This window comes from Lemur catta, chromosome 3 (genome assembly GCF_020740605.2).
Source record: "Lemur catta isolate mLemCat1 chromosome 3, mLemCat1.pri, whole genome shotgun sequence".
NCBI lineage: Eukaryota > Metazoa > Chordata > Mammalia > Primates > Lemuridae > Lemur > Lemur catta.
In genome coordinates this window covers 111,053,381-111,077,359 of record NC_059130.1, presented here as the reverse complement: position 1 = coordinate 111,077,359, position 23,979 = coordinate 111,053,381, and the positions used below count along the sequence as shown (strand labels likewise).

The 23,979-nt window shown below is 47.7% G+C and overlaps 1 protein-coding gene across 5 annotated transcripts in view; it reads left to right on the top strand.

Moving 5' to 3' along the window:
- The window catches only part of ZBTB40 (zinc finger and BTB domain containing 40), a 90,452-nt gene extending 67,855 nt beyond the window's left edge, over nt 1-22,597 (top strand). For 3 of the 5 annotated variants that reach the window (XM_045546077.1, XM_045546076.1, XM_045546075.1), the window contains 12 exons: nt 1,671-1,807; nt 2,199-2,400; nt 2,763-2,896; nt 4,520-4,688; nt 5,022-5,486; nt 6,275-6,481; nt 10,127-10,291; nt 12,904-13,118; nt 14,294-14,456; nt 15,185-15,271; nt 16,522-16,748; nt 18,509-22,597. In XM_045546077.1, coding sequence (XP_045402033.1) covers nt 1,671-1,807; nt 2,199-2,400; nt 2,763-2,896; nt 4,520-4,688; nt 5,022-5,486; nt 6,275-6,481; nt 10,127-10,291; nt 12,904-13,118; nt 14,294-14,456; nt 15,185-15,271; nt 16,522-16,748; nt 18,509-18,703 — 2,366 coding nt within the window. In that variant the 3' untranslated portion in view covers nt 18,704-22,597. Of the gene's footprint in view, nt 1-1,670; nt 1,808-2,198; nt 2,401-2,762; nt 2,897-4,519; nt 4,689-5,021; nt 5,487-6,274; nt 6,482-10,126; nt 10,292-12,903; nt 14,166-14,293; nt 14,457-15,184; nt 15,272-16,521; nt 16,749-18,508 lie in introns of those variants that run through there. The other 2 variants (XM_045546078.1, XR_006733917.1) reach the window with 2 other exon arrangements.
- Nucleotides 22,598-23,979: the final 1,382 nt, after the last annotated feature.

Sequence of the window (23,979 nt, the reverse complement as noted above, 5' to 3'; positions counted from 1 at the left end):
TTAAAACACCCTTTTGCCTCCATGCTGGGGAGATAAGATAATGTTAAGAAATGTCAGTGCAAAACAGAAACTAGCTGTCACAAATTGATATTCTCAGTATTTTTGCAGTTCAGATTTGAGATCTGAGAATGACTCTTTCGATTAAGCTCCTTCTTGGTGTTCCTGTGGTCCAAGGTCAAGGTTTATCAATGTGTGGCTTTCCCGGGGCCATCCACGATCACCTGTGAAAGCCGACGGAGCAGATATGCTCACGAGGCTCAGCATCCTGACAGCTGAGTTGGCAAATATGAGCAGCAAAACCTCAAGTTTCGGTTGCCCCTTTTCCACTCGCGTTCTGTTCGGTTTCAGTGGTCCCCAGAGCTAACTACCCTTGTGTCTCCTCAGCATAGGGAAAGGAGTCCCTATCCATTCCTTAGAAAGACAGCCCAGCTCAAGCCAGTTCTCCCCTATCCCAGGGTAATAGGACTGAGATAGTTTTCAGAGAAAGGATATTTGGGAAATGGGAGAACTTTTTTGTAGCTTACAAAAGTAATATGTACTTATACAAACTGGGACAATTCCAAAAATAAAGAAGACTTAAAATCCTGCCACTCAAGTATGTCAGTATTAATACTTTGACATATTTAATCTATTATATTTTAATAGTATTGATACTACTGTATTTTATAATTTTATGTTTCTCCCACTTAACAGTATAACACTCTCCCCCACATTTCAGAAAAACTCCCATAATGCTGTTTTTTAGTTTTCCATCATAAAAATGTATATGATATCCTTATTTTAGGGCAGATGTAGCATAATGTTTACGACTACCTGTGTTTGCGGTCTGACACTACTATTTTATAGCTGTATTACCCTGAACAAATAACTTAACCCTTCTGAGCCTCATTTTCTCTGTGAAATGGGGATAAGAATGGTACCTATCATGTTCATGTTTGTGGCTACTATGCGATAACACATATGAAACATTTAGCACAGTGCCTGGCACGTAGGTACTCTATAAATAGTAATTGTTATTATCTTCTGCATCATCACAGATTGTGCCTTGACAGTTGTCTCTGTACATAATTTTTTTTTTTTTGCCTTCAGAGAATTTCTTAAGATTATATTTCCAGAAATGAAGTTACTAGGCCAAAGAAGAGAATCAATTTTTATTTAATATCTACAAAGCTAAGGGAAATGCCTAATAATTTTGATTTTTCTTTACTTTCAAGTAAATAATACCTAACAAATTGGCTCAAAGGGCAGATAAGCAGAGCTGCGGGTCAGTGTCATGAGCAGTTTTGTCTCATGCCTGCTATATTTTGGATCACCACATGGACCCTCTACCTCAGGCATGACGAATAACACCCCTTGAATCTGTACATCTGACTCTCTTACGAGCACAGCCTTCTAATTACCCTCCTGTTGAGCAGTCGCTAGCTTCTACCACCAGGCACTAACTTTCAAAGTGTTCGTGGTTTTATGACCCTGAAGCACCAAGTGAGTAAGTGTAGACCAGAGGAGATCTGAACCCATGTGTATGAGGCCCCAAGCCGTGAGTTGTACTTTGCAGAGGAGACAGAGCTCTTGTGCTGTTCTCTTGCTTCCTCTCTCATTTGTAATATCCCATGGTCTTTTGTAGGAGGTTTTGTTGCATCAAACATTATCGTTTTGCTAATTCCTTACAGTCCAACCAAGCCTTGATGATTGTGGAACTGAGCTATTGAGACGGTATTACGAAAACCTCTCTGAGATTTTCCCAGACAACCAGATGTTACTGAAGGTGATCTCACACATGACGAGCTTAGCCCCTGGAGAAAGAGAGGTAAGAGAGAGGGAGGGAGGAAGGGTAAAAAAAGAAAGAAGGAAAAAAATATGAAAAGTATGTACACACACACATATAGTTATATTTTCTATAAATATATATGCACAGTCATGTTGAGAAATGCTAAGTAGAGAAGAAGAAATAGAAGATAATTTAATTTCTAAGGCAAAGTAGTAATAAGTAGGATGGTTATAGTTTCTGTGGTAATAAGGAAGGGCATTCAAAGGGATGTCATGTGTAAGAAATCTCTCAGGTTGAGAGAGGTGAAGGACATTGAGAAACTCCTTCCCAGACGTATGCTCACTGTAACCCAATACCCAGAGTTGCAGCTCTGCAGCTGGGCCAGTGGCTAGGAGGTCTCTTATGTGCATGTTTATGCTTTATCTTGAAGGTCATGGAGAAGCTTGTGAAACGTGACTCTGGTTCAGGTGGTTTCAGTTCCCTGATGTCAGCAGTTCTAGAAAAGCAGACTCTGTCTGCTACAGCCATTTGGCAACTGCTGCTGGTGGCTCAGGAGACAAAGACCTGCCCCTTGAACCTGCTCCTGGAGGAAATACGAAGGGAGCCTGGTGCCGATGCTTTCTTCCGGGCAGGTAAGGTACTGACCTCTGTTATGGTTTTGTCCGCACTAAAGAATATTGTCAGTCTTTCCAGAAAATAGAAAGAGCTCTCTTATGGGGTCGTCCACATCCCTACCATTAGAAGCAAGGACTGGCAATTTTGTTCAAGGACACAGGAGTTAGTAAACCTTCTTTTTTCAGAATGGAGTAATTATTCTATGATTATGTTCATTATTATTCTCTGATTACAGTGCTATTCACCATTTTCTTCACTGCCAACCCCAGGCAGGAGATAGGGGAAATGTGTTCTCATTATCAAGAGTTGAGTTGAGGAAAAGGGAAGGAAAAGGTGCTCATAGTTTTACTGATGAATTTTCGATCCCCCTCTCTTTCAGTGACTACCCCAGAAAGTGCTGCTTTAGAGACAATCCTGAGGCATAAGAGATTGATCCTAGAGGCCATCCAACAAAGGATGGAGCTCAAGTACTTTACCACAGAGGAAGAACACCTGGCAGAGACTGTGAAAGAGGTGTGGTGGTTGTGAAAAACACAATGAATTCTGAATTCCAGAGCATTCTACAGAGTTCATGGCTGGGGCTGTCTTCATTCCTAAGGGAGGAACCAGCACCTGTGGAGTACCTGCTGTGTGCCTAGCCCCATGCTAAGCTAATACTTTATGACACTTTTGCTCTTTTAATCCCTCCAACTCTGCATGGCAGGTGATATTGTCACATTACAGGCAAAGGAGCTTGGAATCCAAGGGGTTAAGTTACACGTCTTAGATGCTCCTACAGGTATGAGATGAAGTCAGGATTTGAACCCAGGTTCACGTGACTCAAACTTAGATTTATTCCATTTGTCTAAACCTAGGAAAATCTCCAGGGCAACCATGACACTATTCTCTAACCTGTTCAAGAAGGCAGCTTCTCTCAGGTGAAGGAAAGGAAAACTGGTCTTATTATGTGTTCTATTCTGGCTTCTAGAGAAAGTCACGATAAACATAGATAGAACAAAGCTTTTGCCCATATGGGGTAACAGATAGTGCCAACTCATTTTCTGTAAGGCTTCTCAAAATGTGGCCAGCATCCCAGGAATACCAGGTGGGGCTTGGAGGAACTTATGGATGTCTAGCCCAGGATCATGCGCAGTTTGAGTAGAGAAGAATAAGAAAAGAACATAAAATTAAAGTACAGATCCACCTGTAGTACCCTTTTGGTCCAGGCAGGCGTGGAAGGTGTGCAGAAGTGCTGATTTCTTACTCTGCTCATACAGGTGACAGCCTCACATTGTTCTCTCAGATGGAAAGAAGATGACACACATTTCTGTGGGGCTTCAGAGGAAAGATTCATCTGCTAGACTCTCTCCAGCATGCCACATACTTCAGAGATGGGGCTTCTGCAGTTGATCAGTTTTAGACTCACTAATTAGTCTCCTGCCTGCCTCCAGGGACATCAGGTTTATTTAGATAGACTTGAAAAGAGCAGAAATAAAATATCTTCCAAAATGAAAATTCCATTTGGCCATCTGTGGATGGCTTAGCTTTATTTTCTCAGTGTACTGACTCTTTCTGCTGATAGCTCTAACATTCGGAAAGAGGACAGCTTTGAAATAATATTCTTGGCCTCTTTAAAGCTCCTATTTGAACCTTCTTTAAAACGCTGAGTTTCTGTGAAAGAAAATGATGTTGAAAAGGCTACATCTAAGTATCTAAAAATATGAAGCCACTGATCATGCAGAATTACTTCCAGACATCGAGACAATTATATATTATAAAAAATTATCCTGGTCTTCAAGACAGAAACACCAACAACCAAGTCCTGTAGTTTTCCAAGCTTTTAATATTTAGATCTAAAAAAGTTATTTGGGTGATTCCTAGTTTCTGAGAAGATATTTCTCTTAGAGAATGCTTTATGCTTCCCTGCTTATATCTTTGTGTTTGCACATTTATCTTGATGTGTGCTTCCTTTTTTTGTGTTGTTAGTTTTCCTGTTCTTTGGGAAAAATAGGCTCTCCACTACATGTATTATAACAAGTATGAACTACTTAGAAATGGAGCAATGCCTTCCTGGAATTACCTTTTTTTTAAAGTTGAAAACCGTGGAGAAAATCTGCTGAGATTAACCCCACACCCTGTCTCGTGGTATTCATTTAGATTCTGAGCATTTCCTCTGAGACAACCAGCCCCGAAGCTTCCCTGAGAGCAGTGCAGAGCAGAGCCATGGAAAAATCAGTCTCAGCCACGGAAATATGTCACCTCCTGTGCAGTGTCCACAAATCCTTTCCAGACCTGCAGCCTGTCATGCAGGAGTTAGCATATATTGGTAAGAAACGGGGTGGAGTGGGGGCTCCCATCAGGCCTCCCCAGGTTGTTTCTTTATTGAAGATCAGAAGCAGCACTTCACCTATGAGTTCATCCCTACCTTAAGGTAGTTTACTCATTTTCTGTGTTCTCAATACCTAAAAAAGGCATAAGACATAGATGTAAAATGATGCTATTTGTGTTTATTGGGAAGTAAAGATGACAGTGATATTATTTCAGAGTGTTTTTGAGAATCCCAGGTAGCCTCCAGTCTCCTGTAAGATGTATGTTAGAAAAGTTATAAAGCCAAGTGGAAACAGAATTCCCAGAGCCATGAGATTTCTCTGTTATGCAGGTTTCCTTACTAAGGAAAATGGAGAGAAAGACACGTGGAAGGTGAGTGATAAATTTCACCTTGAAGCCAATGACAAAGAAGATGAAAAGGCAGCAGAGCCGGCTAAAGAAGACTGCCAGTCTAGGGAACAAAACGATCAAGGAGAGACTGGTTCCTTGCCAGGACAAGAAAAGGACGCTTCTGCCTCCCCAGACTCTGCCAAGAAGAACTTCGTCTGTAAGGCCTGTGACAAAAGCTTCCATTTCTACTGCCGCCTAAAAGTGCACATGAAGCGCTGCCGGGTGGCCAAGAGCAAACAGGTGCAGTGTAAAGAGTGCAGTGAGACCAAGGATTCTAAGAAAGAGCTGGAGAAACATCAGCTGGAGGCCCATGGTGCAGGTGGAGAGCCTGATGTCCCCAAGAAGAAGAAGAAGAGGCTTCCAGTGACCTGCGACCTCTGTGGGAGAGAATTTGCCCACGCCTCAGGTACATTCAGGAAGGCAGAGTAATGGAGGATAATAGTTCTGGGTACTACAATTTGGATTCCAGGCCTTGCCCCTAGTTGTGCAAAATGAGGGGTGTGGGTGGGCTTAGAAAATAGAGCAGATTCCTATAGAGGCCAGGTAATACTTTGAAAAGAACATGGGCTTTGGAATCAGCTCTCTGAGCTTTGATTTCCCCAAATATGTTAAATATGCACCCTTGTACCACCTATTTTTTTGCATTGTTAGGAAGATTTAGGGTAACAGAGCTAAACACCTAATACAATGCCTATAATAGAGTTAGCACACAGTAACTTATAGCTCTTATTATTCATGATAATAACCAGTCACTTAATACCTGACTCTTAGGTTTCTGTGTACCACTTGTTTCTTGATAATAAACAAGAGTCATGGAAACCATGGGATGTATAGTCAGAATTGTTTTCCCTTGTTTCAGTTGCTGGATAAACCTAATGAAACATAAAAGTGAGTTTTGTTTCCTTATTTCTGAGTGACTGGGTCCCATTTAAGGTGGGGAAGGTATGGGGAAGATAAACCCAGCATCACTTTGTGCCTTATCCACCCAAGAGTGAGGCCAGGTGACTTTGGGGGTGCTAGCTGGGCAGAGGAGCAGTGTGGCCGTGTGCAGCAAGAGGCAGCATGGCCTGGCATTCTGTGGCTCGTCCTGTGCCGCCTCTGGAGGTCTGGCCTGAGACTGCTCTTGGCATCCTCCTGCTGGATTATAACTCTGATTAATGGTGTCCCCTCTGGTCCCTGCCTTGGCTTTCCTAGGCATGCAGTACCACAAACTGACAGAGCACTTTGACGAGAAGCCTTTCTCCTGTGAAGAGTGTGGGGCGAAGTTTGCGGCCAATTCTACGCTGAAGAACCACCTCCGCCTTCACACTGGAGACCGCCCGTTCATGTGCAAGCACTGCCTCATGACCTTCACCCAGGCCTCCGCTCTGGCCTACCACACCAAGAAGAAGCACTCGGAGGGTAAGTCATGGAGAAGTTTCATGTCTCCTGTGTGGGCTGCCTAAACCGTTTTGGAATTAGGCGTGATAGCTCTGTCAAGTAAATTAAAAACAAAAACAGAATTCCAAATCTCTAGGCACATGGACAACTAGAAATACATATGTGCACAGACATGTAAAATACTTACGGGGAGAGTTTGTGAAGAAAGGCTGGCTAATGTAATATGACTTTATGGTTACAGAATTTACTGAAGCCAGAATCCTTTGAGCTTTGGGTTGGAGTTCAGGCATGAGAACAGCTTTGACTGAGCACCTACTCTGGGTGGGGCAGTGCCAGGTGCTGAGTGCTAAGCTGGAATTTCTGTGCCCACATAACTTACGGTAAGGGGGCGGGGGAAAGGGATCATAGGGACAGTTATAGCACGGAGTATCAGTGGTAGAGTATGGAATAATACCAGGGTGATACGGAGGAATGAAGAAGAGGTTTCTAGTCTGGTCGGAGGTGAATTGTCAGAGAAGACTTACTGGAAGAGTCTATGTACTGTTTGGAGCATTTATGTGTAAATAATAATGCAACCGTCATCCCATCTGGATTGTCACAATAGCCTTGTAGCTGGCCTCCTTGCTTGTACGGTTTTCCTAGACAGTTTTAAAACTAAACCATGTCAGCTCACTTCTCTGCTCAAACCTCTACGATGGCTTTTCATCTCACTCAGTGTGAAATCCGGAGTCTTTATGCTGGCCTCCAGGCCCTCCATGATGAAGTCCCCCAGTTCCTCTCTGACTTAGTCTCTGGTGCTGTCCCCTCACTCACTCTCTTCTGCCCATTGCAGCTCCTGGCCAGGACTCAGGTCTGCTGATCACCTGCTCCAGCACCTTTATTCTTGCCCTTCCCTTTGCCTGGAACTCTTCCCTTCATACAACTCACGCTTCCTGTCCTCGCCTCCTTCGAGTCTTGGCTCACACTTCACCTTCTCCCTGAGTCCCTTCCTGACCTCCCTACAAGATCTCAGCCCCATTCCCTGTTTCCCTGCATTGTTTTTCTCCATGGTGCTCATAATGTGATGTAGCTTCTACTTCGGTAATTTACTTTATACTTGGGCTCCCTATTGGAGCGCATACTTTGCGAGGGTCCAGCTGTTAGTCTTTCTTCCCACTGCTCCATCCGTGGAACGTGGAGTAGCGCTTGGCAGTAATATGCCTTCAGTGCATATTTGCTGGGTGGGTGAATTTCTTGAGCACCATTCCAGGCGTGGGGATGTTGTAAACATACACACCCTGTTCACATGGAGCTCACATCTCAGTGGGTACAACGGACAATAAACAAATGTTTGTTGACAAATAAACATATTTCAGATAGTAGTCATTGCTGTGAAGAAATATAAAGCAGGGTGTGCAGCAAAGGGAATGGCAGGGCACTGTTTGTTTCATCAGAGCAGGCTTCTGAGAGGTGGCATTTGAGTAGAAACCTGAAAGAAGTGAGAGGTAGAGCCAACGGGGGGCCTGGGAGAAGAGCATCAGGAGTGCAGAGCCCTCCCGCAAGGGGGAATGTGCTTCAGCTTCTGGGAGGAGCCGCAGCAGAGTCAGTGAGGAAGGGCCTTAAGAGAGAAGGCCAGGGAGGCCACCAAAGGCCACACCTTGCAGGCTCTCAGAAGCCAAGATAAGGACTTTTGGTTTTTATGTGAAGTGTGTAAGTTTCTATTGCTGCTGTAACAAATAACCACAAATAGTGGCTTAAAACAATGGAAATGTATTATCTTACTGTTTGGGGAATTAGAAGTCCAAAATGGGCCTCATGAGGCTAAAGTCAGAGTTTCAGCAGAGTTGTGTTTTTTCTGGAGGCTGTAGAGGAGAGTCCACTCCTTGCCTTTCCCAGCTTCCAGGGGTTGCCTGCATTCCTTGGCTCTTGGCCGCATCACTCCAGCCTCTGCTTTCATCACGGTGTCTCCTTCTTTTTCTCCCTCCTCCGTCTTCCAAGGACCCATGTGGTTACACTGGGCCCACCTGGATAATCCAGGCTGATCTCCCCAGCACAAGATCCTTAACTCAGTCACATCTACAAAGTCCTTTTACCACATCAGGTAACGTGTTCACAGGTTTCAGGGATTAGGACATGAACGTCTTTGGGGGCTGTTGTTCTGCCTACCACAGGAAGCCTTAGGAGGGAGGATCTGGTTTACATTTTCAAAAGTTGATTCAGGCCACTCTGGACAATAAACAGTCTCGCAGGGCAAGACTGTAGCACAAAGGGAGATAGGAGGAGGCTATTGCAATAGTCCAGTGTGGAGGTGATGTAGTTTTCAGCTAGAGTTGTGTTAGTGGGAGTTGTAAAAAAAGTTTTTTCAAGTTTTGGGATATATCTTTGAAAGTGGAGGTATTAATAGCAGGACTCATGGTGGATTGGTTTTGGGATGTGAGGAAAAGAAAGGAATTAAGGATGGTTTGGGGTTTTGGGCATGAGCAGTTGAGTGAATGATGCTGCCGTTTACTGTGATGTGGGGCGTGTGTATGTGTCTGGGTTGGGTACGATAAATTTGAGATGCCTGTTAGACCTCCCAGTGGCGAGGTGGAGCAATGAGGAGTTGGATATGTAAGTCCGCAGTTCTGGGGAAATGTGGGAACTAGAGACACAAATGTGGGAACTGTCAGTGTACAGATGACGTATAAGGCTCTGAGATAAGATCAGCTGCAAAGTAAGGACAGAGAGTGTCAAGGACTAAGCCCCGGGCTTCTCAATGATTTCATTCTTGATTCAAGAAACCCTTTCTTTCCAACATAATCTTATTTTGAAGCCCAAAATGTCAAATTGAAAACGAGGCTGATTGCTGTGGCTGTAGTGAGCCCCAGGGCCGGGCGTCCTGAGCTTCACCTCATGGACTGTCCCACTCCCTCTCCTGGCCCATGAGGGAGTTTGGAGGCTCAGCTGCTCTAGTATTTTTATAAATGCCAGTTCTCCAGACTTGCCTTTTACCTGCATTTTCTAACAATCTTTGGCAGTCTGGGCATTATATCTCATTATGTACATGAGACTATAGAGACACCAAGCGATATGTAATAGCTTTATAACTAGTCAGTAGAAGAAGGCTTTCATTCTTCTCTGAATCCATGCTTCCCGCCTTTGTGTGCAGTTGCAGATCCACACCGTGTATGTTGCGAGGGCATCCAGACTCACATATTTCTGGGTGCAAGGATGTGTCCACTTGCTGGGAGTAAAATGAGCTTTTCCTCGCGTGTGATGGCCTAATGAACAGACGGGTTCTCTGTGATGAGAACTCTGTCCTTATTCCTGCGTCTGACCACATTCACGCCCTCTGTGTGATTGGTTGTGTTTGTGAGGCGCCATGTGACAAGATGGCTCAGACCTTTCACCCAGTGTATGATAGATTGTCTGATAGGTTAATTTCATCTCCAAGAAGATATTTCCCTGATGTGTGGCTTGATTTTGTTTGTAGAAATGAAGCTGGATATGGTTGTGTGTTCCCGCAGTCCCAGGTACTCGGGAGGCTGAGGCAGTAGGATCGCTTGAGCCCAGGAGTCTGAGGTTGCTGTGAGCTAAACGGACATCACGGCACTCTAGCCTGGGCAACAGAGAGAGACTCTGCCTCCAAAAAAAAAAAGGAAATGCCATGTTTAGTGCTGGCTCTAATAAGCTCATGCATATTTGCAGGAAAAATGTATGCATGCCAGTACTGTGATGCTGTGTTTGCCCAGTCCATTGAGTTGTCCCGCCACGTGAGGACCCACACCGGGGACAAGCCGTATGTGTGCAGGGACTGTGGCAAGGGCTTCCGGCAAGCTAATGGCCTCTCCATCCACCTGCATACCTTTCACAGTATGTACTAAGATCACTCAGTGCCAGGGGTGGTGCTGAGAAAGCCGGTAACAACTGTAACAGAGGTGTCACTCCATCAGACCTGGGCCCCATGCAGTGCCTTCCCCTCTCCTGTTCTGTAAGACCCAGAATGAGCCCCTCATTCCTAATTCAGTAAGAATCCCATTTTAACGTATCCTTGTATGATGCTTATTTCTCTCTGGCCAGGCTGTTTCCTTGTCTTCCTTTTTAGCGCACCTGGCACCGTTTGCTTGACAGGCAAATTACGTTTGAAGGAGAGAGCCTCTATAACTGATGGGCTCACAGAGCACTGGAATATTTCCATTAGTCCACCGAGCTTCTATTTTCTACCCCACCCTCTTCCTCCCACTCTCATTTTTTATCTGCCTTTTCCCATAGGAGCAACCCAGACACTTTCTGAGTTAATGTCTACGGAAGTAAGTGGTCCCTAGTCATGTTCCCTTAAAAGCCTCCTGCCCAGCATTCTCTTCTGAATGCCGTTATATTTCACTCAATTAGTGGAGTCTGACCCCATCACTGTCCCCTTCTGCCAGAACTGATACAGACACTTTTATTCAGCACACATGCACATATACACACACAGAGGAAGGTAAAAGAGATTCTGTGATTCCTCATTATAGCTTTAGGAAGTCGCCAGTGTGACATTTGGCTGGCCATATCACGTTTTCTTCAGCCTCCCTTGTTGCAGCAGGAGTGTAATCAGCACAGCACAGCAGGGGAGTTAAGAGCTTGGACTCTGAAATCACACAGGCTTGGACTGGAATCTTGACCCTGCCATTTACTTTCCTTGAGACTTTAAACAAATTTCTTTACCATTCTAAGCCTCTTATGCCCCTTCTGTAAACCACAGCAAGTAATAATGCCACCACCTTGGATTATTGTGAGAATTAAGTGAGATATCACATGTAAAGCATGAGGCTCCATACCTGGCATACAGGAAATGCTCAATAAATGCCAGATATTATTACTGGTGGCAAGAGCAACCTTCTCAGGTGCCATTTGTCACCATCGAAGCTTGTCTTTTTTGCCTGCCATGCGTGTTACATACCCTTCTTCCCTTTTCCCTTCCCCACCCTTTTTTCCACACACTTGTTTCTAGCTATTGGCAAATACAGTGTCTCACAAACATGCTTTGTGTCAGCATATCCAAGTCTCTCATCAGCCAGCCATTAAGGACTTTGCCAGAGCTCCTATGTCCCCAGCATGTGGCTGGTCGCTGGGTGGTACAAGAGGAATATAAAGGGTGGCCCCGACCCCCTAAGGAGTGTACAAGGCTGTCGAAAAAACCCAGTTACAATAGACTTACAGATGAGTGAGATTTGGCTTGGATTTGATGTCGTCTTGACCTCTTTAAATGACATTCCATTTTAGTCTTCTTTTCCTAGTAGCATTATGTGGGAGTCAGGAGAGGGGAAGTACATGATTAATTTTCAGAATGGGAAGGACCCAAAATACTTTGCCACTCCCTAGAGTATCCATGGTAGGCCCAGCACGCGGGCCCCTCTCTCCTGTTCCTTGCCTGTTTCATAGGACCATGTCATTACTTATGAAAATGCATCAAAATGTTTTAAAAGACAGTGTAAAACTGAGATCCCAAGAATTCATGTCCACAGGCAAACTAGTTGCCTGTCAGAATTCCTACTAGTTCCAATCAGTGCTGCTACATGTCAGAGTTCCTAAATTAATCTGAATCAGTGTATGCTTGAGATTAGCTTGTGGGTTGGGCCTTTCTTGTGGGCAAAGGATTTTACTATTAAAACATTTCACTTTCTATTGTTTTAAGAAAAAGACCAAAGTTTCCTGCAAATGCATGGCAAATGAATTCTTCATCAATGCAAGCTTTATTTTTGAGGTTTCACTCGAGAGTTGTCTTATCCAATTAAGCATGTAGTTCAGAGCATGGACTTGGAAATGAGAGCTGGGATTGTTAACCCAGTTCAGCCATTTCCTAGTTGTGCCCTTGGGCAAGGTACTAACTTTATACTCTAAACCTTGATTTTCCTAATCTGCAACATAGGGAAGATAATAGAACCTACTCATAAGGTTATTAGAAGGATTAAGTGAGCTAATATACATAAAGTACTTAGAACATGCCCATCATAGAGTACTCATTGGAGGTGAGGTCATCTATGTGAATGTTCTTATTGTTGATGCTAAAGTGAGAAACAAGGAAGCATTCCTCCAGTCATAGCACTGATGGCAAAGCAGAGTGTGCTGGAAATCTCTGCTGAGAAGTAGAAAACTCAAAAGGCCCACTGCAAACAGGAAGAGCAAGGGTGATACTCTCTGGAAAGGAATAAAATAGGATTTAACTTACAAGATGTAAAATGAGGAATTGATCTGAGTTATTTGATGCTGCAAAGGTGGTTAATTCTAAAAGCTTGGAGGAATCCCACCTGCTGGGACACAGGTAGGGTAGTTTGGTGATTGCAGCACTGATTTCTGGTCTTGGAGTCTGTGACCCTATATGATGTCTAAACAGAGTCTTGAATCTGGTGCTGTACACAACAACCAGCGTGTCACTGATTGCTGCCTGTGGTGTTTTCTCTCTCTCCGACGACTCCTCTCATGGATGTCCCTCATGAAACCAGACATAGAAGATCCTTATGATTGCAAGAAATGCAGGATGAGTTTCCCCACTCTGCAGGATCACCGGAAGCACATCCACGAGGTGCACTCCAAGGAGTACCACCCCTGCCCCACGTGTGGAAAGATTTTCAGTGCCCCTTCCATGCTGGAGCGGCACATGGTGACCCACGTCGGAGGGAAGCCCTTCAGCTGTGGGATCTGCAACAAGGCCTACCAGGTGACTCCAGGTGCCGCTGGGAGCTGCCCGCCCCAGTCCCTGACCTGCTCTGCATTTGAGCTTCCCTGATTGCCACGTCTGTGGCTTGTGCATCACATCTTTAATCCAGGAGGTGACAATTGGCTGACTCTCACGAAGAATGCAGCTTGTGATTCCCATTCTCTGAGGAGTTCTGGTCAGAGTGATGCAGTGGGGGAGCTTGAATTGTAGATTCCAGCCTTGTCTTGAACTGAATGTGCTTTTCCCCTTCCACACTCACGTTCTATAGAACCTGTCAACCCCATGTGTCGAGGGACATGAGAATGACAATGGACAGTGTAATACTACCTGGAATTATCTTATTTAACACAATTATTGTTTGTCTTTTTTAACTCCCAGGGAAGAGCTTGGCTTTTTAACCTTAGAATTTGGCATGTAATTAAAGTAAAACTGCATATAGAACTAAAAAGAAGCCACATTTATCAGAAACTCTAAAACCACAGAGAAAAGAATGGTCATTGCTAGCATCTATAAGATTTGGGTATAGGCAGAGAAGCATAACAGCTAATTTCAGAACTAACTTTGTGCCAGGCCTTGTGCTGTAACGTTAGGGTTACAGAACTAAGACCTGGGTGTGAGCTCTAGGAGACCATTGAATTGTAGGGAGAGTGTTCTCAATGCTGCTCTGGAGCCTGGGAAGGAGAGGGACGCCTGCTTACGGGATGGGGACAGCATGTACTCCTCCAGCAGGCTATGTGCTGGGTCCCCAGGCCTCTGGAAAGCATTGGGATACAGCTCGGTGGTAAAGAACACAGATGTTATAGGTGGAAGGCCAGGGTTTGAATCCTGGTCCTACTTCTCACTAATTGTGTGATTAGTCATCCAACCCCTCTGTGCCTCAGCTTCCACCTACTGGAAAGATCCTAACACCTCCCTTATAGGCTCGTTGTGAGGAGTGATGGTGTGTGAAGGACTCGCCTGAGCCCTGTCCTGTGGTGGCCTCCCAGTGAACACAGCCCTGTTCCCACCAGCACCAGCCACTCCTCACATCGGCACTCAGTGTGATGGGTAAGAGAGTATGATTCTAGATCCATAAGCTTACTTGAGAACGTGTTTCTCTCTCTCGTGAGGGCCTCGTGAGCTCTCCAACTTACTAGAACTTTTCTCAAACCTAACACTTGCCAAATTCCCTGCAGCAATTGTCTGGTTTGTGGTACCACAATCGGACCCACCACCCTGATGTGTTTGCTGCTCAGAACCATCGGTCTTCCAAGTTCTCATCACTCCAGTGCAGCTCGTGTGACAGAACCTTTCCCAACACCATTGAGCACAAGAAGCACATCAAAGCGGAGCATGCAGGTAAAGTGAGAGAGTGGGGGCCAGAGAGCGGGAGGGCGTGATGACACGGCATCCAGAGGGCTGTCCAGAAAGCCTGACTTCCAGGACTCCAGCGAGGTGACTTTGGTAATTGCCCTTGTTCTGCCCCAGCACACCTGAAGGCTGCCACACTGGTCCATTAGTAGTAGCAGCAGCTTCGGTGACAGTGGTTCTCAGAACGGGAGACCCAGAGCAGCGTAAGCTCCTGCCAGCACCTGAGTGAGAACCAGTCATGGCGGGTGGAAAGGGGGCCACCTCTGGTAGTGGGGGGGCCTGGGGAGGAATCCTGATCGCAGCACTTGTCAGCTGTAACTGCATGACCTTGACAGGTGACTTCTCTTTTCTTAGCCTCTTTCTTTCTCTTCAGAATGGCAGTCATTAAAACCTCCCTTGCTGGTAAATTTGGGGATAATCACAACAGCTATCAGTTACAGGGCATTTCCTATGTGCAAGGCACTGTGCGGAGCACTTCGTGTGTATTTTCTCATTTCATTCTCACAACTTGCTTTGCATTCAGGCAGTCTGGATCCAGACCTGATACTCTCTGCCACTAGATCCTTTGCATACACCCTAGGTATAAGGTTCCTGGCCCTTGGTAGACACTTGCTAAGTATTGGCCATCACCCCTACTCCCCAGCCCTGTGACTCTCCAGCCTTGGAGAGCCGCCTTTTGTTCTTTCCCACCACTTCTTTCCTCATACACTTCGCAGATATGAAGTTCCATGAGTGTGACCAGTGTAAGGAGCTCTTCCCCACACCAGCCTTGCTGCAGGTTCACGTCAAGTGCCAGCATTCAGGTCAGTGCTACCTCCACCGTGCCCCCAGGCTAGACTACCCAGGTGTGAATCTCATCTCCGCCGCTCACAGCTGTGCAACCCAGGCCGAGTCACTTCAGTGACTTGTGCCTCAGTTTCTTCATCTATAAAATGAGAACAGTTGTAGTATCTGTCTCATAAAGTCAAAAACTGAAGGCTTGGCTGCAGTAAGATCCCTTAAGCATTAGCTATAATTGTTGTTGTTGATGCTATGTTTCATCAAATCTAAAATGCCAGTTAAAAATAAATACAATGCCAATTATAATATGTTCCACTTTTAATGAACCATTAAGAAAAACTGCTGCCACCTAAACTGTGCTTTTTCATCACTTAGAATTCATAGGTTATTCTAAGTGCCATTTTGGACTTAATTTGACATAAACTTATATCATGTCATTCTGCATACATAAAAAGGAAAACACAAGAAATAAATTGATTAAGGGAGAAGAATCCAGCTCCTCGGAGCAACGTTCAGTTCAGATTGTCAACATGCATGTTTTCCACACTGTTCTTGTGCCATCCAGAGCGCTGGTGATGGAGCGCACAGTATGAGATTCCATCAAAGAACTGAAGGCCGTTGGTTTTGGTTTTTTGCGTGTTACATAAAATTAGTCTACTTTTGATTCCTGCTTTGGGAATGTAGCTAAACTTTCATCACTTACCTCCTCCCTTCTAAGCCATTTGGTTCCCATGAGTTAAAAACATCCCTCGTTCCTGTCTTAGGGATTTTCGTCCAAGCCATTGGCACTCACTCTGCAAGTCTTGGTGCTGCCACTTTTGATGTTCGTATGTGCATTGACAATTGCACCCGACTGCCGCCTAGCCCACAGCAGTCGTAAGGTGCCATTGATCCTATTTCAGAGATATTAAAATGTACTTCTTGGAATTGATGAAATATAGTATCATCAGCATCATTATCTACAGCTGAATGAATAATGGGCTTCAGCAGAGACAGGTTTAGCCTGAATCTAATGCTAATGAAACTGTAGTGTCAGCGCCCCTCACTTGCATGGGACCGTTCCAAGGCCCTGCGCCTAGTTCTGTATTTGTCATTTATATTATTTTTCTTAAAGAAAGCCCCCCCCACCAAAATTGTACAAGCTTCAAGTCCCATAAAACCTGGATTTGCCTCTGTGCATCAATCCCCATTGCTCCTTCCTCTCACCTCTCGCTGCTCTGGTGTCTCTCAGTTGTTCCACCACAGCCTGCTCCTCCTGTCTCCCCTCCTCCAGGGTCCCAGCCATTCAGGTGCTTGTACTGTGCGGCCACTTTCCGCTTCCCTGGAGCACTGCAGCACCACGTCACCACGGAGCACTTCAAGCAGTCGGAGAGCACCTTCCCCTGTGAGCTCTGTGGGGAACTCTTCACCTCCCAGGCCCAGCTTGACAGTCACTTGGAATCTGAGCACCCAAAGGTGATGGGCACTGAAACCCAGGCAGCGGCCTCACAGATGGTGCAGGTGATCCTGGGACCTCCGCTACACAGAATGCTGGGCTAGCGTGGGGATCCTGAGGCTTCTCTAGGGGTGGCTCTGTGACACCAGTCTTACTCTTTGGGGATCTTGTAGAGAGTCTCTCTTGGCCTCTTACCAAACAGGTCAGAAAACTCTAGCCTTCTGGTAGCCACATGCAAAATGACCCCTAGGTAGAGGGAGCCTGGAACAAGAGTTCCAAAAGAAGCAACAGCTTTGGTTTCCTCATCCCGATTCACACAGTCGCCTGCCTTCCGAGAAACACTGTGGGATGTGATGAGAGTTGCAGGAAACCCTGGAGAAGGCAGATGCACTCGTTGCAGGGGAGGGAACACCTGCAGTTGAACACTTGGATAGCTCCTCTGGGCTGGACGTAGTACACTCTGCACGTGTCTAGGCCTCTCACCCTCCCTGGGCTTCAGGGAAGAGCTCGATCCAGCCTCTCTTTGTGTCCCTGATCCTCTTTTACTCTTCTTCCCATCTTCTCCATAGGGGGTGGGCAGGAAAGGGAAAGAAACTTGGTCGTGTCGATTGTCAGTGATGTGTGGGTAGGCTGGAGAGGAGCTGTAAACAGATTGAGGTTTTACTCTGTTGGATTATCCCACTGTCCAGTTGCACAGGTCAGTCATTGATAAACCGTGTGCGCCCCTGGGAACAGAGGGGAAGTCGGGTGGGCAGGACCCCAGTGACATTCCTGCTGTCATAGCACCAGAGCTGCTCTGCTCTTATCTATCTTTTTTATATATATTAGGGTTCTTATATGTTAGGGAATATGTCCTTCGGGGACAAAGTGGGGGGTCCCATTTCTAAAAGAGAAAGAAAGAAAGTTTGAAAACCAGCATCCTGGATAATTATTGACAGAACATCACAGTTGCTCTCCTTGCTCCCATAGCACTGAGAAGGTGCCAGCTTGGCTTCCTCACTTGTGCCAGCTTGGCACTCTTGGCTGGTTCTCAAGAGTGATGTGGCTGTACCCGCTGAGGGCATGCCAGTTTGGAGATGTCAAGGGCATCAAGCTGTTCTGGGGTCCGCAGATCAGAAGCATCAACTTGGAGGTTCAGGCAGGAACTGGGTGTGCTTAACCCCAGAGTAGTTCTCCTTGAGCTGGGCAGGTCACCTCTAGCAGATCCTGCAGACTTGGAAAGGGCATAAGTGGCCTGTGGAGGACAGAAGGGAAGGGGACGCCTGCGCTGCCGGCCTGTGAGCCGAGCGAATGAGTCGATAGACATCACAGTCCATCCGCTCTCTTTCCCTCCTGAGCTCTGTCCCCATGTAGCCTCCAGGGAAGGCTCTCAGCCTGACAGAGGTCCAGAGACGCCGCCCTGGGCGAGCCTGGGCTTCTGGTGGATCCCCCCCATTTGCGTGTTTCAGTCGTGAGACCGTCCCCTTCAGTAGCATTCCCCTCACATGGTACTGACTTCTGCAGTGTCATCCTCGAGACCGGAAAACCCAGTGTGAGACGCGGAGCCAGCATTCACTGGGGTGTAATCAGAGTCCGCGCACCCAGAGATGGCGTACTGAGTGAAATTATAGCAATTTAGTGCACAGAGTTACTTAAATTGTTTGCCTGCCTTCTCTTTTGCATCACTGGTGTGTTAGACTTGCCTCTTCCCATTAGGCACATGTAATTGCTCTCCTCAGGTGAAAACATAAATATCATCATTACAGCACGAGATGAAAACCATGTACATTCTGGGGAGCTGTCTGTGAACACTGCCCAGAGCAGCCTCGTGGTCTTTCCCTTTCAGGTGATCCAAACCCCAGAGCCAGTGGCCCCGGCAGAGCAGGTGATCACTTTGGAGGAGGCCCAGCTTGCTGGGTCGCAGGTGTTTGTGACATTGCCAGATTCTCAGACATCTCAGACCAGCTCTGAGCTCGTGGCGGTGACTGTGGAGGATCTGCTGGACGGTACCGTGACCCTGATCTGTGGTGAGGCCAAGTGAGCGGCTGCTCGTCCCGTGGAGGGGTTCCTGCCTTTGCACCAGAGAGAAAGCTCCGCAACTTGCCGCTTGCCTTCTGTCCCTGGCTGTCCTGAGTGGTGAGCATCTTAGCTTCACAGCAACCAAAACTGTCTCACTTGGAAAACGGAAGCTTCGTTGTTCTCATAGAAGCAATGGTGTGTGAGCCACCAACACCACCACCACCATCCTCTGTGGCAGACAAGCCTCCTTCCCACGGGCCTGCTGCTTTCGCCTTGGTCCATCTCCAAGTAAAGTGCAGCTTCTGAAACAGAGTCTGCAAGAGCACTGGGGTGGGAGCTGGTGACCAGGGCAACTGAGGGAGTGCGATGTGCTGACAGCACCCAGTGAGCAGGATGGCAGTTAACTACGGGACGTGGCCCACCAAGTGGGGCGGCAAACACTGCCGGTGCCTCTGGCCACTTAAAAATGAAAGAAGCGCCAAGAGACCATCCAGGGACCCTGGCCTTGAGCGTACTTGGCCCTTTGCTAACTCCTGTCTTCCTCCCCTCTACTTGGGTACCCCTGTACCCAGTGGCTGTGCCCCACACCCCTGGTGGTGGCAGTGGACAGGTAGCCATGTTAACAATGCAGAAAGCCGTCATTTCCGTGTAGTCCCACCGTGGCAGTAGTCAGCCCTTCCCAAAACAGAGCCTTTGGAGTGTTCAGTGTGAGGTGTCCGCTGCGAAGAATATGCCTTTCCAGGATGTTCTTCATGGTGTTCGTTACCTTAGGGCTGGTTTTTACAGCTCCTCCATCTTATCCTCATCCTCCTCCTCTAATCAAAGGCTAAAACTTCTACCCAACCTGGAGGCTTGGCTGCTCCCTCTGGAGCGTGCGAGGTAGCTAATGAAGGGGCACCAGGTAGGTGGTCCTGTCTGCGTTTGGAGGAGCAGCCACAGTCACCCTGGCTCCGTTTCTGCCACCGGCCTCCATGCCTTGGGAGTGGCCTGCTGTCTGCGCTCCCAGGCTGCCACACTTACTGCAGGCCAGTGAGCCTTTGGAGTCTGAATTTCACAAAGCATTTTATCTTTAGTTCCTAAAATATAATCTGATAATTAATGGTTTGTGGAATCCATTATGAAGTGCAATTAGATGGATATAGGTTCCTGCCGTTTGGAGAGAACGACTAGCATTTATCTTCTTTCCCTTCCATGCCAAAAGGTTGAAATCTGCTGGTGCAGTGTTTACACACCAGGCAGGGCTCCCGCCACACTGTGTGGCTTGAGCCCTGCAGAGGGGAGGGCCCGATTTGATCACTCACCCTCACTCCCCCTCAAGCCGCGCTGGCGGAGATAAGCCCACCCCTTTGTTCCAAGCCCATCGTACGGAGGCAAGGGGTTCAGTCATGCCTGGAGCTTTTACCGCTGCCACACACTCAGGTCGCACCCTGCTAGAAGAGCAGAACGTAGAACCTGAACACCGCCCAGCGCGTTCTCTGGCTGGCCATCGAGACCGGCTCTGTGCGGGCAGCCTGATGGTTTCCACGGCAAGTTCCAGCTCCTGGCAGCTTGGGCCTGCTCACCCCAGCCAACTGCTCTGTCCTGTCCTCCCGTTGATATGCAGATCACTTGAGCTTGACAGTTCAGGGCTCTTCCCATTCTGTACTAAATGAAATTTTTAAAGGCAAGTCGGCCACAGAAGCCAAAAGCTGACCAGAAGATGGTGCTCAAACCTTTAAGACTTCGCCTCCATGTGAAGGCCTCACTGTTTCTACCAAGGCTGTCCTGTCTTAAGCTTTTTCAGTCCCGTGAGCTGTCAGACCAGGAGAGCTCTTGATCTGCAAGGGGCAAAATGGCACTGACTCTGCCTGTGGCACCAGATAAGACCCACTGAAAGCCAGTGGGGTGGCACATGTTGACGGGGCGTTGGTGCCAGGCCTGGTGGCTGAGGATGCAGCTCCTCCTGAGCCGTGGGGTGGTGGCTGGGAACTGCAGTGAGCGTCACTAAAACTTCTTCCAGCCAAAACACATCAAATCAAGTGCTGAGGGCTTGTAGGAGAAAGTGATCGAAAAAAAAAAAAAGTCTTCTGAATAAAGAGAGCTGAAAGTTTCAAACCCAAGCGTCAGACCCTTTCAAGCACTAAGAAGCCTTTCTCGGGTTTCTGGTAGAGCCCCAGATGGTGGCAGGACACTTGTTTCTTCAGAAGCACCAGACTTGCGGCGTGCCATGCCGAGAGCGAGCAGAGGAGCCTCAGGCGCTGCCAGGGCCCCCACATGCCCTCGCTCAGGGCACGCTCGCTGGGAGGAGGCCACTCCGTGCTGGATCTGGTCAAGCATGGGTGGAAGGGCCGTCCTAAGTCAAGTGTTTGCTCTGAGTAGGCCTCTGCGTGGGCCGACTGTGAGTCTACGGTGTCACTCCCTAGAGAGGCCCAGGCGTGGACTTCATTGGGAAGACCTTTCCCAGTTCTCCTCGGCCATTTTATTCTTTTCTCACTTCTACTGAGAGACCTTGTGAATTGCTGCCACAGAGACGTTGCTAATGTGGTCTCCTTCGTCCACACCGCTTGTTTGGCTATGGCCCCTGTGTTCCGTTTGCCCTGTTCCCGTGGCCTCTGGGCTGAGCTCTGGGCTGTCTGTGGTGGCATGGAGAAGTCTGCGGGCTTCCTGGAACACGTGGATTTGTTCACTGGATCCCCAGACCTTGTCTGCTGCCAGAGCTCATGATCCAGCTGGTAGGGAGGGAGAGGCAGGCAGATTGCAAGCCGGAGTCTGATTCTGTGGGAATACTGGGATCACAGGTAAGTGAGATAGCAGACAGGTCATTCAAGAGCAAGGGTTACCGTAGGAAGATGAGACTCTTACTGTCCAAGGACATGAGTGGAACCTGGAACCAGAGGGGCAGAGACAAAGGTCTTTATTCATGTATTTTAGTAAGCGTGTCTGTTCTGTCTCAGAAGCTCAGTTAGGAAAACTGAGCCCAGTGAGTCCCAGGTTCTGTGGTGTGAGTACTGGGTTTCCCCTGGCGATTCGGGTCCTCTCTGAAGAGCAAGTGTTTTGACTTGTCGGCGTCCACAGGAGACACATCACCTCGTCCCTCCGGCCAGAGCTCAGATGGTCAAAGGCTGAGGGACAAGACAAGGTCCAGTGAGACGGACAGTGAAGGGAGAGACGAGTTCGTTCTCTGCGTGCAGGCTCAGTCAGGTGGGACTCCCAGAATCGAGGGGAAGCATGAGAGGGGGGCCCTAAGTTCCTCTCTCCAGGGGCTGTTGGTGTTGTGGTCACCAGAGGCCGATGACATCCTGATGGTGTGTGAGGGTGCCTTTAAATCTCATGTGCTTGAGACCCGTGAATGGGCTGAGGGGTGGCGGAAATTGCTAGGGGGCGGTCAGAGTTCCTATTAAGGTGGGCTGGCGGTTGCACAGTGATGGAGGTGGTGCTGGGATGCTTTCATCTGTCCTCTCGAAGGAGGAAGCAGCACCCCTGCCCTGTTCTGCTTGGCCCAGTGTATCCCAGGGATACTGGGGGGTAGGAAGAAAAGGGGAGTAAAAAAGATTTGGGGGTGAAGGGAGTGTCAGAGGCAAATTGATCATTGTTTTGTTGCCATGGAAACCTTAGGGATGGTGGCCTTAGCAAAAGCTCAGAAGCACAGCTGAAACTCAGAAACTTGCCACTGCAGCTCGGCCTATAAGGAAGGGAGAAGCTGTCTGTACTTTGGGGAGTACGTTGTTGAGGAAAAAAGTCATTCCCTGGGCTAATTTAGATTACTTCCAAATTGTGGAAATGTTCGTTGTTTCCCTTACCAAGGCCAGTCTCCCCTGCTTCCCTCCGTGGTCAGGACAGCCAGCCCCCACGGGATGCTGTGTAAATTGGATTACAAACCATATTCATGTTCGACTTGCACTAATCTGTATAAATAAAATATGTACTTTGAAAAAAATTGTGCTACCTGGGTTTCACGTGGACTGTGATGTTATAGACCTGTTTCCTCTTTGGTTCTGGGCAGGTGTCAGCTGGGCACAGATTTCCTAGGGGCCATTGTGTGCCTTCAGGCCGTCATGGCCTGGGGTGGAGGGGGACCCTCCCATCTTGTGGAGTCTCATTTCCTGAACCGTCTTTCCAGGGAGCGAGTGTGGGGCCGTGTTTCAGAGCACAGGCTTTGGTCTGGCCTGGGCACCTGCAGCTCGCCACTGTCTAACTGTGTGGCCTTGGGTGAGGTGCTTACCCTCTCTGAGCTCCCCGCTCCCGCCATAAACTGGGGAAAATGATTGTGCTTACCCACAGTATTGCAGTGTGAACTAAAAGCCTGGATTTAATGAATTTAGTTGGTATTAATAAAGTCCTTTGCATGCGGGTCAGCCATTCCCTGCATTCTCTGGCAGGAGAATGTTCATTCTTATACCTTTATGTGTCTCTCTTTTTCCTCGCTCTGAATCCTTAGGGATCCTTACAGTGCCCACCACTTTTCATTTATCTCTTAAATCTCAACTGCCCCAGGAGCACAAAGTGCTGAGCAGAGAGCTATAAAATAAGCAGAAACCTATCCCTGTGAACAGCTGAAAATGTCACAGCGCTGGCAGCCAACAAGGAAACAAGAGGGAGAGACACACAGATAGGATGTACATAAGTTCTGCAGGAAGAACCCAGTGTGTAAGGCAAGGGGAGGCACATCATGTCCTGCAGCCCTGGCAGCTGAGGGCAGCCCTGAGCCCAGGGAAGGCAGGGAGTAGAGGCGGCTCTGTGCTTGCGTCTGGGACAGTCCTGCAGTAGCACAAGTGGACCCTTGTCCAGAGCCCACAAGCACCTGTATGAGGGAAGGCCCCTCTGCCTAAGCAGTGTCTCTGGCGAGAGGCTGCAGCTGTCTGGGTTGTATTTGGGGCAGCAGTCCTGAGAGTGTCCCAGGAGGCCACAGGGGTAATTGTAACGTACAGTCAGGCCCCAGCCGTGAAGGCGGACGTGCAGTGCCCCTGCGGGCCGGGCGGGATTAAGCAGAGGTGGGAATGGACCGAGGGATTCCCTGGGGCTCAGTGATCTTAGGCCTGGGCCAAGGTGCCTCGCTGTGAGGGACCCAGCAGCACAGTGGACAGGACACGGACTCGGGACCCTCCCAGCCCCACCGCCTAGTAGATGGATGACCTTGAGTGAGTCTTTCCTATCAGTGATTGTGAAGAGAAAACATAACATTTATAAAATGCCTGACAGAGTACAGGTGCTTTGTAAATGATGGGCTGTTCATGTTAGTAATACTTTAACAGGACCTAGAGAAAAGCCAGGGCAGAGAAGGGCTGGAAAGGAGGGTGCCTAATGCACCCCAGGAAGACC